Source organism: Balaenoptera musculus, chromosome 1, assembly GCF_009873245.2.
Source record: "Balaenoptera musculus isolate JJ_BM4_2016_0621 chromosome 1, mBalMus1.pri.v3, whole genome shotgun sequence".
In the NCBI taxonomy this organism is placed as follows: Eukaryota; Metazoa; Chordata; class Mammalia; order Artiodactyla; family Balaenopteridae; genus Balaenoptera; species Balaenoptera musculus.
In genome coordinates this window covers 57,530,164-57,546,287 of record NC_045785.1, presented here as the reverse complement: position 1 = coordinate 57,546,287, position 16,124 = coordinate 57,530,164, and the positions used below count along the sequence as shown (strand labels likewise).

Here is a 16,124-nt window from a genome sequence, read left to right as displayed (position 1 = left end):
TTAAACAGAATGATCAAGATAGATCTCCCTGAGCAAAGAGTTGGAGGAGGTGAGGAAATGAGCCATGTGGATGTCGGAGGGAAGGGTGTGTCGGGGGGAGAGAAAAGCACATGCACAGGCTTCGAGCAGAGGCTGCCTGGTATTTTTGAAGAAGTGCATAGAGGCCAGAGTAGCTGGAGAAGAGGCAGCAAGCAGGAGGGTGGAAGGAGATGAGGTTACCCGGGTGTCAGGTAGCTGGACCATGTAGAGTTTTGTGGGCCATCTTAAAATCTTGGCTTTTACTCTGATAAAGTGGGAGCCTTTATAGAGTTTTGAGCAGAGGAATAGCAAGATCCATGTTATATTTTACAGTGATAACTCCAAATGTTGTGCTGAGAATAGGCTGTAGGGGCAGCATGTGTAAACACAGGGATTCCAGTTAGAAAGCTTTTATAGTAATCCAGGGGAGAGATGGCAGTAACTGCTAGGGACAAAATTGTGTCTCTTCAAAATTCGTAGATTGAAGCCTTAACACCCCATGGGAGTGTATTAGAGATAAGGCCTTTAAGGAGATGATTAAGGTGAAATGAAGCCGTAAGGGTGAAGCCCTGAACTGATAGAACTGGGCTCCTTACGTAAAAGAAAGAAACAGCAGCATTCTTTCCTCCATGCAAGGACACTGTGAAAAGGTGGCCATCTGCAAGTCAGGAAGTGAGCCCTCACCAGAACCTAACCAAGCTGGCACCTGATTTCAGACTTCCAGCCTCCAGGACTGTGAGAAAATAAATTCCTATTGTTAAAGCCACACAATTCATGGTATTTTGTTATGGCAGCTCAAGCTGACTAATACAGTGACCCAGACCAAGTGGGGGGGTAAGTGGTAAGTAGTTGGGTTCTTTTTTTAAAAATTAATTAATTAATTAATTAATTTTTAGTTGAGTTGGGTGTTTTTTGCTGCACATGGGCTTTCTCTAGTTGCAGCGAGTGGGGGTTACTCTTGGTGGCGGTGCGCGGGCTTCTCATTGCGGTGGCTACTCTTGTTGAGGAGCACAGGCTCTAGGCATGCAGGCTTCAGTAGTTGTGGTGTGTGGGCTCAGCAGTTGTGGCTTGCAGGCTTGGTAGTTGTGGCGCATGGGCTTAATTGCTCCACGGCATGTGGGATCTTCCCGGACCAGGGCTCGAACCCGTGTCCCCTGCATTGGCGGGCAGATTCTTAACCACTGTGCCACCAGGGAAGTCCCAGTAGTTGGGTTCTGAACATATTTTTAAAATTTATCCACCAGAATATCCTCTTGAATGGGAAGGAAGGTAGTTAAAGAGTTAAGTTGTGAGCATGTTGAGTTTGCAATGTCTGCTAGGTACTGAAGTGAGGGGTCAATAGGCAGTTAGATCTATGAGTCTGGGGTTTGGGAGAGATATGTAGGCCGGAGAAATATATCTGGGGGCATAGCACTATGTCTCAGTCACTAGACTGGAGGAGATTCCCGAGGGAACGAGTGTAGGACAAGAGAAGAAGGGGACAAAGGGACAAAGTGCTCCCTGAGGCACTCCTACATTAAGAAATTGGGGAGAAGAGGAGGGACCAGTGAAGAAGATTGAGAAGGACTGACCACTGCATCAGCAATGTGAAAGTCATTATGATCTTGACAAGGGCAATATCACAAGTTCAGGGACAGTCTATTTTGTTCACCACTGCATCTTTGGCACATAGCACAATGCCAGTAACCCAGGCAACAAAAATGTGTTCAGTAAACAAAAGATATGATGCAGTGATGGTCATTGCTATTCTCATTTTATAGATAATATATTAAGACAAAGAATATTAAATAGTAGCTAGTTAACAGAAAATCAGGGATTCAAACTCAGGTCTAGTTTGATGCCAAAGTTCTATGTAATAATAATAATCAATACTTGCTCTGTTCTTTGACATGCCAAGAACTATTCTCGTGCTTCCATGTATTATTTTAATAAATTCTCAACATGCCTGGAACTGACAACTATTATTTTTGTCCCATTTTATAGAGGAAGAAACTGAGGCAAAGAAGGCTTAATAACTTATGCAAGACCAGCAGCTTGTAAGTGCTCACACTGGAATTGACCCCAGCCAGTGGTGGCAGAGCAGGCCTCTGAGTCACCCGTTCGACTCCCTGACTAAGCTCATGCTATTCCATTCACTCCTTCAGAGATACAGTTGACAACGTGGGGGTTAGGGGTGCTGGCCCTCTTTGCAGTGGAAAATCCAGTAGAAGTTATGGTCGGCCCTCAGTATCCATGGTTGCATTTCCTCAGTATCCTTGATTCCACATCCACAGCTCCAACCACAGATCATGTAGTACTGCAGTATTTACTATTGAAAAAAATCCACATGTAAGTGGACCTGCGCAGTTCACACTTGTGTTGTTCAAGGGTCAGCTGCACTGCAATAGTTAGCCAGGGCTGCCATAACGAAGTACCAAGTCTGGGGGGCTTAAACAACAGAAGTTTGCTGTCTCACACTTCTGAAGGTTAGAAGTCCGAGAACCAGGTGTTGGCTGGATTGGTTCCTTCTGAGAGCCATGAGGGAAGGATCTGTTCCAGGCCTCTCTCCTTGGCTTGTAGACGGCCATCTCCTCCCTGTGTATCTTCACATCGCCTCCCTCCAGGCCTGTTGGTGTCCAAGTTTCCTTTTCTTATAAGGTCACCAGTCACATTGGTTTAGAACCCACCCTAATGAACTCATTTAAACTTAATTACCTCTTTAAATAAGAGGTAATTAAGTTTACCTCTTATTCCAAATAAGGTCACATTCAGAGGTATTGGGGATTAGGACATCAACGTATGAATCTGGCAGGGGTTGTGGGGTACAATTAACCCGTAACAAATAAAAGTACTTTCATGAGGTCTCTAAATTCTAGTGTCAGAGAACCACAGATTATTTGCTCTGTCATCTGGGAATTGTGATACTCTGGCCAGTCACTTTACCACACCAAGCCTCAGTGTCCTCAGTATACGGGGTTAATAGGGCATGTATATCCCTATTTTTCCTAAATACTGTTAGATTTCTTTGCTGAATGCCTATATAAGCTATTATTCTCACTAGCCTTGCCAACATTTGGTGTTATTCTCCCTTCTTATGTTTTGCCATTCAGTTGGGTGCAATATGGTATCTTGTTTTAATTTGCATTTTTCTCTTTCCAAGTGAATTTAAGCAACTCTTCACATTCTGCTTTACCATTTGGGCTTTGCTTCTGTAAATTGCTATTTATCTCTTTTGATTATTAAAAATTGATTTCCTGATTTTTAAATAATTGTTAATATTCATGAGTTTACAAATATATATCTTCTACTGGCCGAAAAACTGTGTCTATTGTATTCCGTGTTGAACAGAAATACAAGTTTTACTGTAGTTGTATTTATCAAGTTTTTTTTTTTTTTTTTTTTTTGGTTTTAGTTTTTCATTTTGGGATCTTATTTAAGAAATCTTTCCCTCTCACAGAACACAAAGATGTTCTATACTTTCTTCTATTAGCTTTATAGCTTTCCACATTTCAGTCTTCCATCTGGAGTCTACCATGCAAATGGTGTAAGAATCCAGCTTCATTTTTTTTCCTTCATATAGTAAGCCAGCTTTCTCCCTAAACAATCTATTAAAAACCCATCATGTGGGCTTCCCTGGTGGCGCAGTGGTTGAGAATCTGCCTGCCAATGCAGGGAATATGGGTTCGAGCCCTGGTCTGGGAAAATCCCATATGCCGCGGAGCAACTAAGCCTGTGTGCCACACCTACTGAGCCTGCGCATCTGGAGCCTGTGTTCTGCAACAAGAGAGGCCGCGATAGTGAGAGGCCCACGCACTGCGATGAAGAGTGGCTCCCGCTTGCCGCAACTAGAGAAAGCCCTTGCACAGAAACGAAGACCCAACACAGCCAAAAATAAATGAATAAATAAATTAATTAATTTAAAAAAACCCATCATTTCTCACTGAAAAAATCAAAGAGGAAATAAAAAAAATCTAGAAACAAATGACAATGAAAACATGATGACCCAAAACTTATGGGATGCAGCAAAAGCAGTTCTAAGAGGGAAGTATATAGCAATATAATCCTACCTCAAGAAACAAGAAACATCTCAAATAAACAACCTAACCTTACACCTAAAGCAATTAGAGAAAGAAGAACAAAAAACCCCCAAAGTTAGCAGAAGGAAAGAAATCATAAAGATCAGATCAGAAATAAATGAAGGAAACAATAGCAGAGATCAATAAAACTAAAAGCTGGTCTTTGAGAAGATAAACAAAATTGATAAACCATTAGCCAGACTCATGAAGAAAAAGTGAGAAGACTCAAATCAATAGAACTAAAAATGAAAAAGGAGAAGTAACAACTGACACTGCAGAAATCCAAAGGATCATGAGAGATTACTACAAGCAACTATATGCCAATAAAATGGACAACCTGGAAGAAATGGATAAATTCTTAGAAAAGCACCACCTTTGGAGAATGAACCAGGAAGGAATAGAAAAATATAAACAGACCAATCACAAGCAATGAAATTGACACTGTGATTAAAAATCTTCCAACAACAAAAGCCCAGGACCAGATGGCTTCACAGGTGAATTCTATCAAACATTTAGAGAAGAGCTAACACCTATCCTTCTCAAACTCTTCCAAAATATAGCAGAGGGAGGAACACTCCTAAACTCATTCTATGAGGCCACCATCACCCTGATACCAAAACCAGACAAAGATGTCACAAAGAAAGAAAACTACAGGCCAGTATCACTGATGAACACAGTTGCAAATATCCTCAACAAAATACTAGCAAACAGAACCCAAGAGCACATTAAAAGGATCATACAGCATGATCAAGAGGGGTTTATCCCAGGAATGCAAGGATTAACCAACATATGCAAATCAATCAACGTGATACACCATATTAACAAACTGAAGGATAAAAACCACATGATCATCTCAATAGATGCAGAAAAAGCTTTTGACAAAATTCAACACCCATTTATGATAAAAACCCTCCAGAAAGTAGGCATAGAGGGAACTTACCTCAACATAGTAAAGGCCATATATGACAAACCCAGAGCCAACATCATTCTCAATGGTGAAAAACTGAAACCTTTTCCACTAAGATCAGGAACAAGACAAGGTTGCCCACTCTCACCACTATTATTCAACATAGTTTTGGAAGTTTTAGCCACAGCAATCAGAGAAGGAAAAGAAATAAAAGGAATCCAAATCAGAAAACAAGAAGTAAAGCTGTCACTGTTTGCAGATGACATGATACTATACATAGAGAATCCTAAAGACTCTACCAGAAAACTACTAGAGCTAATCAATGAATTTGGTAAAGTAGCAGGATACCAAATTAATGCACAGAAATCTCTTGCATTCCTATACACTAATGATGAAAAATCTGAAAGAAAAAGTAACCACTTATTATTGCAACAAAAAGAATAAAATACCTAGGAATAAACCTATCTAAGGAGACAAAAGAGCTGTATGCCGAAAACTATAAGACATTGCTGAAAGAAATTAAAGATGATACAAACAGATGGAGAGATATACCATGTTCTTGGATTGGTAGAATCAACAATGTGAAAATGACTATACTACCCAAAGCAATCCACAGATTCAATGCAATCCCTATCAAACTACCAATGGCATTTTTCACAGAACTAGAATAAAAAATTTCACAATTTGTATGGAAACACAAAAGACCCCGAATAGCCAAAGCAATCTTGAGAAAGAAAAATGGAGCTGGAGGAATCAGACTCCTTGACTTCAGACTATATTACAAAGCTACAGTAATCAAGACAGTATGGTACTGGCACAAAAACAGAAATATAGATCTTTGGAACAGGATAGAAAGCCCAGAAATAAACCCACGCACATATGGTCACCTTATTTTTGATAAAGGAGGCAAGAATATACAATGGAGAAAAGACAGCCTCTTCAATAAGTTGTGCTGGGAAAACTGGACAGCTACATGTAAAAGAATGAAATTAGAACACTCCCTAACACCATACACAAAAATAAACTCAAAATGGATTAAAGACCTAAATGTAAGGCCAGACACTATAAAACTCTTAGAGGAAAACATAGGCAGAACACTCTATGACATAAATCACAGCAAAATCCTTTTTGACCCACCTCCTAGAGAAATGGAAATAAAAACAAAAATAAACAAATGGGACCTAATGAAACTTAAAAGTTTTGCACAGCAAAGGAAACCATAAATAAGACTAAAAGACAACCCTCAGAATGGGAGAAAATATTTGCAAATGAAGCAACTGACAAAGGATTACTATCCAAAATTTACAAGCAGCTCATGCAGCTCAATATCAATCCAAACAGCCCAATCCAAAAATGGGCAGAAGACCTAAATAGACATTTCTCCTAAGAAGATATACAGATTGCCAACAAACACATGAAAGGATGCTCAACATCACTAATCATCAGAGAAATGCAAATCAAAACTACAATGAGGGGGCTTCCCTGGTGGCGCAGTGGTTGAGAATCTGCCTGCCAATGCAGGGGACACGGGTTCAAGCCCTGTCTGGGAAGATCCCAAATGCCGCGGAGCAACTGGGCCCGTGAGCCACAACTACTGAGCCTGCGCGTCTGGAGCCTGTCTTCTGCAACAAGAGAGGCTGCGATAGTGAGAGGCCCTCGCACTGCCATGAAGAGTGGCCCCTGCTTGCCGCAACTAGAGAAAGCCCTTGCACAGAAATGAAGACCCAACACAGCCAAAAATAAATAAATAAATAAATAAATTTATTAAAAAAGAAAAAAACTACAATGAGGTATCACCTCACACCAGTCAGAATGGCCATCATCAAAAAATCTACAAACAATAAATGCTAGAGAGCGTGTGGAGAATAGGGAACCCTCTTGCACTGTTGGTGGGTATGTAAAAACTAAAAATAGAACTACCATATGACTCAGCAATCCCACTACTGGGCATATACCCTGAGAAAACCATAATTGAAAAAGAGTCATGTACCACAATGTTGATTGCAGCTCTATTTACAATAGCCAGGACATGGAAGCAACCTAAGTGTCCATCAACAGATGAATGGATAAAGAAGATGTGGCACATATATACAATGGAATATTACTCAGCCATAAAAAGAAATGAAACTGAGTTATTTGTAGTGAGGTGGATGGACCTAGAGTCTGTCATACAGAGTGAAGTAAGTCAGAAAGAGGAAAACAAATACTGTACGCTGACACATATATATGGAATCTAAAAAGAAAAGAGAAAAAACTGGTTCTGAAGAACGTAGGGGCAGGACAGGAATAAAGACACAGACGTAGAGAATGGACTTGAGGACATGGGGAGGGGGAAGGGTAAGCTGGGACGAAGTGAGACAGTGGCATGGACATATATACATTACCAAATGTAAGATAGCTAGTTAGTGGGAAGCAGCCGCATAGCACAGGGAGATCAGCTCAGTGCTTTGTGACCACCTAGAGAGGTGGGATAGGGAGGGTGGGAGGGAGACGCAAGAGGGAGGATATATGGGGATGTATGTATATGTATAGCTGATTCACTTTGTTATAAAGCAGAAACTAACACACCATTGTAAAGCAATTATACTCCAATAAAGATGTTAAAAAAAAAAAAACCCCATCATTTCTCCTTGCCCATATATTATGTTCTATATATTCATAGGTCTACTTCTAAAGTTTCTATGTATTCCATTGCTCTATTTGTTTATTTCTACACCTATTTGTTTATTCCTGTATTTATTATTATTTTTATTTACTACAGCTTTGTGGTATATCCTAATATCTGATAGAGTAAATTCCTCCTCTATGCTTACTCTTCAAAGTTAACTTACTCAGAATTACAAAGTTAAGTTACTCAGAATTCTTTCCCTATTTATAAAATTTAGAAATGGTTTGTTGAGTTTCTCAAAACGTACAAATAGGTTTTGATTGAGATATGTTGCATTTGTAGATTAATTTGAGAAATATTGATATGTTTTTGTGTTAAGCAGTTTCATCTATGAATTATTTCACCATTAATTCAAATCTTCCTTAACAGGAATGCCTTTACCTGGGATCACATTCACAGGGCACTTTTCACAAAGATGCCAATGAAGGGTTATGTACAAAGATGTTCCACATGGCACTGCATACCTTGGCAGGGAGTGAAAACCAATCTGGGTGTTCATCCCTTGGGGAATGGATAAGAGCACGAGTGATGGATGTATATTAAGGACTACTATGCAGCAGTAAGAAGCAAAGAGCTAGATATCCATAGTCACATGAGTAAATATAAAAAAATAAAACTATTGAATGAGATATGAGATTGAGAAAACAAAATGAGATTTATAGCACAGTACCATTCATGTAAGTCAAAAACGCATATCTTTGTTAAGTACTTGTTCTGTAATTTTTTATGAGAGTCAGTCAAGTGAAGTCACAAAATGAGTCAGAGGACGGGTTCATGAAAACAGTTTATTATACTCACAGGTCCTAGAGGCAAGATACACAACATGCCACACAGGACCATGTGGAAAAATGCCAGTGTGGTCAAGAGGCAGAAGACGGGAGCAAGGGAGAGCCAGGGGACTTTATTGGGGTTTCCCAGGGAAAGGCAAAGCGGTGCAGGGGAAACAGCTCAGGTCTGGCCTGGTCTGAATAATTTCAGGGGGCTCTAAGCTATAGGAGAGGCCCCTAGTTGCCTGGTACTTGGCACTGGGATGATTAGGGCAGAGAAATACTGCCTCCTGGGATGTGTGGGGGGCCAGAGAGAACGGGTCAGGATGCCAGCTGGTTAGTTTGCATATTAAAGGCATGCTCCCTGCTGAGTCCTTGACTATCTTTAATAACTGGCTAGCCCTGGGGCGGGGGGGCAGCCTCTCCCCAGCCAGAAAGGTTTTTGAAGATGTCAAAACATCATAATACACAGAAAATTAAAAATATATATAATATAGTATTTAAGTATGTATACTCTTGTAGTATATTTAGTATTTTGTGCATCAGAGTGGGTGCCTATTGGGAGATGAGAGTGGGAGTGAGGATGGGGAAGAAGGGGACAATCAGGCAAACAAGGGGTCCTACTCATATTAGCAATGACAATGTGCTACGAAATGAGGAATAGTTTCAACTCATCTCGGCTCCTGAGAGAAGTAAGATAATAAACGAGATGAATGGGGATAATAAAAGTATCTTCTCTACTTAACCCCCAGGGTTTTTATGAGATTCATATGGATATTGTATGTGATGTATCTATTAAGCACAACTTAATATTAGCTATTATTGTGGTTTAATTTAGGAACATGGCCAATGCCGTTTCTCAAGCTTCTCTCTCTTTGGAGGGAAGCTGTGTCTCATCCAGATATTGTTGGGGGCTTTACTTTGATTCAGATGGCAATAGAGCTTATCAAAAGGAGGAAACAGGCCAGGCAACATCATTTTTAACTGCACATAAGCGGCTCAAGTAGTATAGGTTGGAATCATTGAATAAATTCATCACATTTAAAATGATTTGTTCATTGCCTTTCCCACCAGATTATTTCTGTGTGGTTCACCACCTACTCATTGGTCAATAAACATTTATTTCAAATGAAGCAATGAATGTAATCTTTTCCATTTTTTCCAAGAAAAGATTACCATGTGGCTTTAAGTTTACTTGAAAAATGAGATTCTCTAGAGAAGACCAACCCTACAGTTAGTCACCTTTATATGCCTAACATGTGGCACGAAGTGGAAGCTTAATAAACCTTGAATAAATGAATAAGTGGAAGAATATAATGTGGCCTAACTACTGCATTAGATGCCACCAGTGGGTTCAAGTGGAGAGCTCTGGGATCCATCAAAATTCTGGTTCATGATATCACTGTAATTTTGGTTTGAGGCAAAGGAGAGACTCTTCAGTCTTCAGTCTTAGGCTTGACCTACCATTTGAACTACTGGCCTTAGAGATAAGAAGCCCGGATATCATGTCACATTATCTTGGGAAAGTAATTTAATCTCAGGCTTCTATTTCCATTTTAAGGATATGAGAGCAGCACATCTGTTCAAATACTCTTTGAAAGTTGCCAAAGCCTGTTTCCAACAAGAAAGACGTCATTGTGAATACCTACTCTTACCCATGGATGGGAAACAGAAGGTTCTGGTGAATGAGTCGAAGAGTTTCATTGATGCAAGTTACACGTAGATAGCCAATTTTCAGAGAATGAGAATTTTTGACTGTAAACAAAAGCCTGTTTCGCCACTTGCTGATTCTGTAGCTTTGGAGCCTCAACCTCTCTAAGCATGTTTCTTCATTTGTAAGATGAAGATGCTAACAGTATCTCTCTTATAGAACAGGGGTCAGCAAATATTTCTGTCAAATGCCATATAGCAGATATTTTCCACTTTGCAGACCCTGCATTTCTATTGCAACTACTCAACTCTGCCATTATGGTGTCAAAGCAGCCAGATCCATTTCACCTGCCTTCGCTAATCAAGGTTGTTTTAAGACTTGCATGTCCTCCAAGCGGTGCATAACCTAAACAATAAGATGTTTGCCCAAGTTATTGTTTAGGAACTTGGAGTCAGCTGCATCTAATTCGAGCTCAGCTGGTTAAGGCTGGATAGGACCACTGACCCTTCAACTGGGCAGACGTTAATGTCCAATCAGTGACCTTTTAACGTCAGAGGGCCCAAAACTCCACCCTCAGAATGTGCAGAGGGCTGTAGGCTAGAAACGTCTGCGTGGAACAACAATTACTGCATCTTTTCCCAATCACCTTTCCTCACCCTCCCCACACTCCCCACGCCTCATACCACCCTGCTTCTTTATTCTTTGTCTCATAAACTCCCGATCCCCTTGCCTTTGAGGAGGTGGATTTGAGATTTGTTCTCCTATCTCCTCGCTTGGCTGCCTTGCGAATGAACCCTCTTTGCTGCAAACCTCAGCGTATTAGCGTATTGGCTTGTTGTGCGTCAGGCAAAATGAACCTGTTTTGGAAACTGTGATAGAGAGCTTCTTGGAGAGTTGGAGATGGAGCTAAATTCTGAAGGAGGAAAAGAAGGAAGCCAGAGTGTAAGACGAGCATTCCAGACAAGGATACCCCATGGGGAAGCAACGTGAGGCAATGGCTGGAGGCAAGGCAGAGCACCGAGGGATTATAAATATGGAAGGTGGGAATGGCCCAAGAGTAGGATGCAAGCAGGATAGTGGGGAAGACGGAATAGAGAAGAAGGCAAGAGTCCGTGGACCCTTTTTGCCATACTCATGATTTAGGACTGTATCCTAATCCTTAAATTGTTCCTTGACCTATAAGTCTCAGCTATTTCATAGCGAAATGGTAAGAATGATGTCTACCTAGTAGGATTAATGCTGGGGAGATTAAATGACATAATGTATTAGGTCCTCAATATACTTCAGCATATGCTTTATACTATTGAAATCAAACTATTCAAAAAATTGTTTTGAGATAACTTTCAAGTGAAAGGTATATGTTTTTCCAAAAAAACACTGCAAATTCAAACACAATGCTGCATTTGATAGCCACTAAGTTTTCAGAGTTTTTCTGCTAGTTGAAGACCCATTTCAGGAAGGAGAATCGCCTATACATTCTGGTCCCTGGCAAGGATGAAGACACTGGAAAATAAGTGGGAGTAAGGGTTAGGAGGCGGCCTCCTAAATGGCCTCTGCCTTGCAAGACTGCTTGGAATCTGTTCATTTGCTATTGAATAAAAAAGGCTCCAATAGAGGATCCATTCTGAATATTTTGTTTGAGAGTCCCTGTTTCTAATTTTGAAATATATCAAGATAATTACCACTTAAATGTATTTGTTAGTAAAAAAAAATCTTTCCTTACGTGTTGCTAAAACTATTTTCGTGTTTTTGTTACCTTTTAATTTGTTTTTATACTTCATCAATAAAATAAGAGTGATCTTTAATTCTTCAGATTGGGCCATGTTCTGATTCTATATACATGACTTTCTAATTGCTTTGAAAGGGAAGAAGTAAATGAAAATTATGCAAGTAGGGATGATAGTTTAGTTTTTGGATAAGAACAGTGCTTTTTAATCATGGGACCAGGATTTATGTCAGATTATTATTATAATATTTACTTCTAAAAAGTTGAATTTAAGCTAACAATTATTTTAAAATAATTTTAAAAAAAACTCTTACACTTAAATCTTGGAAATAGCAGCCAAAATGACTTAGGATCAGAAGCAAAAGCTATAGAGGTTAATTATTCTCCCAGCTTTGCTTCTGATGTACACTGAGATTGCTACTCCTTTATATTCCTATCTGTAAAAGAGAGAATTGTACAGTACTTGTAATCCACAATCATCCAGGGTTGAAAAGTGGAATTTTGAGTAAGTGTATTAATACATTCTGAGAGCAGAACAATTTGGTTTCAGAATTCGAACGTAGCTCTCTTCCAGTTCTTCTGGTCTCTGTTCCAACAGACACACCAGCTCCTGCTTCCCAATCATGGGGATTAATATGCTACATCTTTCTTTCTTTTTTTAAAAATATTTATTTATTTATTTAATTTATTTATTTTTGGCTGCGTTGGGTCTTCGTTGCTGCGTTCTCTAGTTCTCTAGTTGTGGCAAGCGGGGGCTACTCTTTGTTGCGGTGAGCGGGCTTCTCATTGCGGTGGCTTCTCTTGTTGCGGAGCACGGGCTCTAGGCACGCGGGCTTCAGTAGTTGTGGCTCGTGGGCTCTAGAGCGCAGGCTCAGTAGTTGCTCCGCGGCATGTGGGAACTTCCTGGACCAGGGCTTGAACCCGTGTCCCCGGCATTGGCAGGTGGATTCTTAACCACTGCGCCACCAGGGAAGCCCTGTTACATCTTTCAATCGTGTAGAAACTTTTAAGAAGGAAAGTCTATAATATAAATTAATTGACCTCTGCATTGGATAATTTGTTTGGTTTTCTTCCTGATGGCAGTCAAAAAAAATGCCATGAAAGTATTAAAAATTAATTCATCTTTTTTAGGAGAGCAAATGCAATATGTAGCAAGAGCCAAAAAATGTACTTATTATCCTTTGACCCACTACTTATACTTTGGGGAAGAAAACAATCAGAGACTTCTTATATAGTAAAAAATTTAAAAAGTGGAAACAAACTTAAAATGGTTAATGATTGGGGAACGGTTAGCTAACCCAGAATTATAAGCTGACAAAATATTGTATTATGCAACCATTTAAAAGGATATGCACAAAGACTATGAAAATACATTACAAAATTTATTTAAAATAATGCTAAATGCATTGTATATGTACATATTGATTACAAAAATGCAAAAACGATGTATTCATATAATATTGAGGAGAAGAATTCAGGAGTCAATTAAGAAGTAGCTGGTCTACATTTCATATGACCTTCTTTTCAGTAGATGCTTTTTTGGGGTAGTCTCTGAAATAGTAAAAAATGCTGCTATGATCAACTTATCACTTAAATTTCCTTGTTCTTTTTCTCTTTCTTCTTTTTCTTGGTGCACAACACAGTGATTTAGTATTTCTGTACATTTCCAAATGATCACCACGATAAATCTAGTTACCATTTTTTCTCTTTCTTTTAAAAAATATGGCCCCCAAAGATGACCTAAACCTTGTACTTGCCCATTTTTCTCCCTTTTTATGTCCCAAAGGAAATGCGTTTTTTTCCTCCTGAAAAATATTATGAACCTGTTTATTCAATAATTGAGTTTGTTAATGGGCATCCAGTCACTCACTCTTTGGTGCGCCCACGAGGCTCTTTCCGCCGGAACTCATGGCTACTTAAAGAAGACACACTGCCCCTCTTCTTCAGTACATGAGCCGTTCTGTCTTTAGCAATGTCTGACATCATCATAACCTATGGAAGAAAACTTTTGTAACATACTGAACAAAAGATCTGAAAATATTTTAGTATAACACAGAGACTCATTCTAAATGAAGTACACAGATACTTTTTTTAAAAGCATTTTTGAATAGGGAAGTGGGGTTTCCTTGAGTGACTTTTAGTATATGTTGTTATTCTGGTCAGTATACCTGGAAATATGATAACTCTTTTTAAAAATATTTCAGAAGTTATTTATAAGAAGTAGAGACTTCCTTTTTTGTTTTATTTTTATTTTTTTGGCTGCACTGCGTGGTATGCGGGATCTTAGTTCCCTGACCAGGGATGGAACCCGCACCCCCTGCAGCGGAAACACGGAGTCTTAACCACTGGACCACCAGGAAAGTCCCATCTGATAACTTTTATTTATGCAATAGCATACTTAATTCACACAAGCATATATTAAGCTGCAACAAAAATACTTAACTGCAGAAGAGGTTAAAGTCACTGAGAAATGATAGCCATATGTAGAAGAACGATATTATCCTACACCAGAAAACAATATTTTTATTGCCCCCCCCAAATTTAATCTCAATGATATTTTGCTAATTAACATTTGTTGTTGCTGCTATTACTTTAAAAATTAAGATGAGCTGCTTCTCCAAAGGGTATTTTTTTTTTCAAGCAACAGTGATCTACTTTGTAAAGAGCAAACAGAACTTTTTTTTTAATAAACCACTTAACTGAGATAATATATCACACAATTCTCCCATTTAAAGTACACAATTCAATGGTTTTTAGTATATTCACAGACTTGTGCACCCAACACCAGCACCAATTTTAGAACATTTTCATCAACACAAGAGATAATCCCACCCCCCCATAAGCAGTCATTCCTCATTCCTGTCACCCCAGTCCCTGGTCACCACTGCTCTGCTTTCTGTCTCCATGGATTTACCTCTTTGGGTCATTTCATAGAAATGGAATCATTCAATATGCAAACAGAACTTTTAATGAAGTAATTTATTGGAAAACCTACCTCCTCTCACAAATGCTTGTGAAAAAGCTGGTAGTAGGAATGGACTTCCCAGAACTTGACTATAACTCTACTGCCCTATTGTCTACATACAAGTTTAGACATTCACTGGAATTATTTTATAATCTGTCAATCTGAGAGCCCTAACAGGGAGACACTGTGCTAGGCACTAAAATAGAACTAAAACAGTCCCTGCCTTCAAAGAGCTGGCAGTTGAAGTGGGTAGGGCAGACAGGAACACAGCCTAAAGCCCCAGTGTGATCAGTGTCAGGGCAGACAGAGGCAAAGGGTACTGAAGGGCACACAAATACAGCAGAGGTACTGTGTGTTAGGAAGCGAGGCAGTGTGGGGTGCGTGTGATTGTGGACCTGTGTGTGAGAGTGTGTGTACATGGGTGTGAGCATCTCTATGTGAGCATATGTCTCTGTGGGCATGTGCTTGTGTGTATGAGCATGAGTGTGTCCCCATGAGTGTGTGAGGCTGTGTGTATGAGTGAGTGTCTGTGTACATGAATGTGTGTGCCTGTGTGAGTGCCCACGTGAGCATCTCTTTGTGTGTACCTGTGTGTATGAGTGATTATCTGTATACTTGAGTGTGTGCCTTTGTATGTCGGTGTGTGCACCTTTGTGTGTAATGTATCTGTGCACTGATGGCATGTGTGCTTGTGTGTTTGAGTGTGTCTGTGTACATGACTGTGTCTGTGTGAGCGTGTATATGTGTGGACAAGACATACTGATCCTGTTTAAGTGGGTCATTCAGGTTCCAACCTTAAAGTGACACAGATAGACCTCGGTCTGCTCACCTGTTTCCAAAGCTGCCCTGCAGGCCAGAATTGGGACCTGGAGGTCCAGAGGGGCTGAGGCCGCCGGTGTCGCCAGACCTCAGGCAGACTGCTCAGAACTCATGCTGCTCCACGATCCGACCGGGCTGGCCAGCTCTGCACTGGGCGTCACTGTAAAGCCGAGGCACACAGGCGGGCAGGGAACAAAAGGCCAGGACCCGCTTCCAGTTCCAAAAACTGGGGCCACTTTTTTCTTGGAGGGAGGAGGAATAAGGCATTAGAAAGAGAGGTCATGGACAAGGCAGGCAGGCCATTTCTAACACAGGGCCCTCCCCCCCTTAGGCCCCTCGATCCTCGAACTTGCCTTTTGCCTCGGTCAGTCTTCTCTGCTCCTGCCCAGACGCGCTGCGGAGAGGGCGCACTTATCTAAGGCAGTGCTGGAGATGCAGACGCGGCTCGGCCGGGGGCCTCCCAGACCACGGGCTCCTCCGCTGCCGGGACCAGCGCGGGGCGAGGAGCTTCCCTCTGCCCGCGAATGCCCGCGCACTCCCCCTGGACT

The 16,124-nt window shown here is 40.5% G+C and overlaps 1 protein-coding gene across 2 annotated transcripts in view; it reads right to left on the bottom strand.

Annotated features, from left to right (window-relative positions):
- Positions 1 to 16,124, bottom strand: part of DYNLT5 (dynein light chain Tctex-type family member 5) — a 32,443-nt gene extending 16,319 nt beyond the window's left edge. For both annotated transcript variants that reach the window (XM_036844907.1, XM_036844985.1), the window contains exons 1-2: positions 15,587 to 16,124; positions 13,663 to 13,784 (exon numbers count right to left, since the gene is read on the bottom strand). In XM_036844907.1, coding sequence (XP_036700802.1) covers positions 13,663 to 13,781 — 119 coding nt within the window. In that variant the 5' untranslated portion in view covers positions 13,782 to 13,784; positions 15,587 to 16,124. The remainder of the gene's footprint in view (positions 1 to 13,662; positions 13,785 to 15,586) is intronic.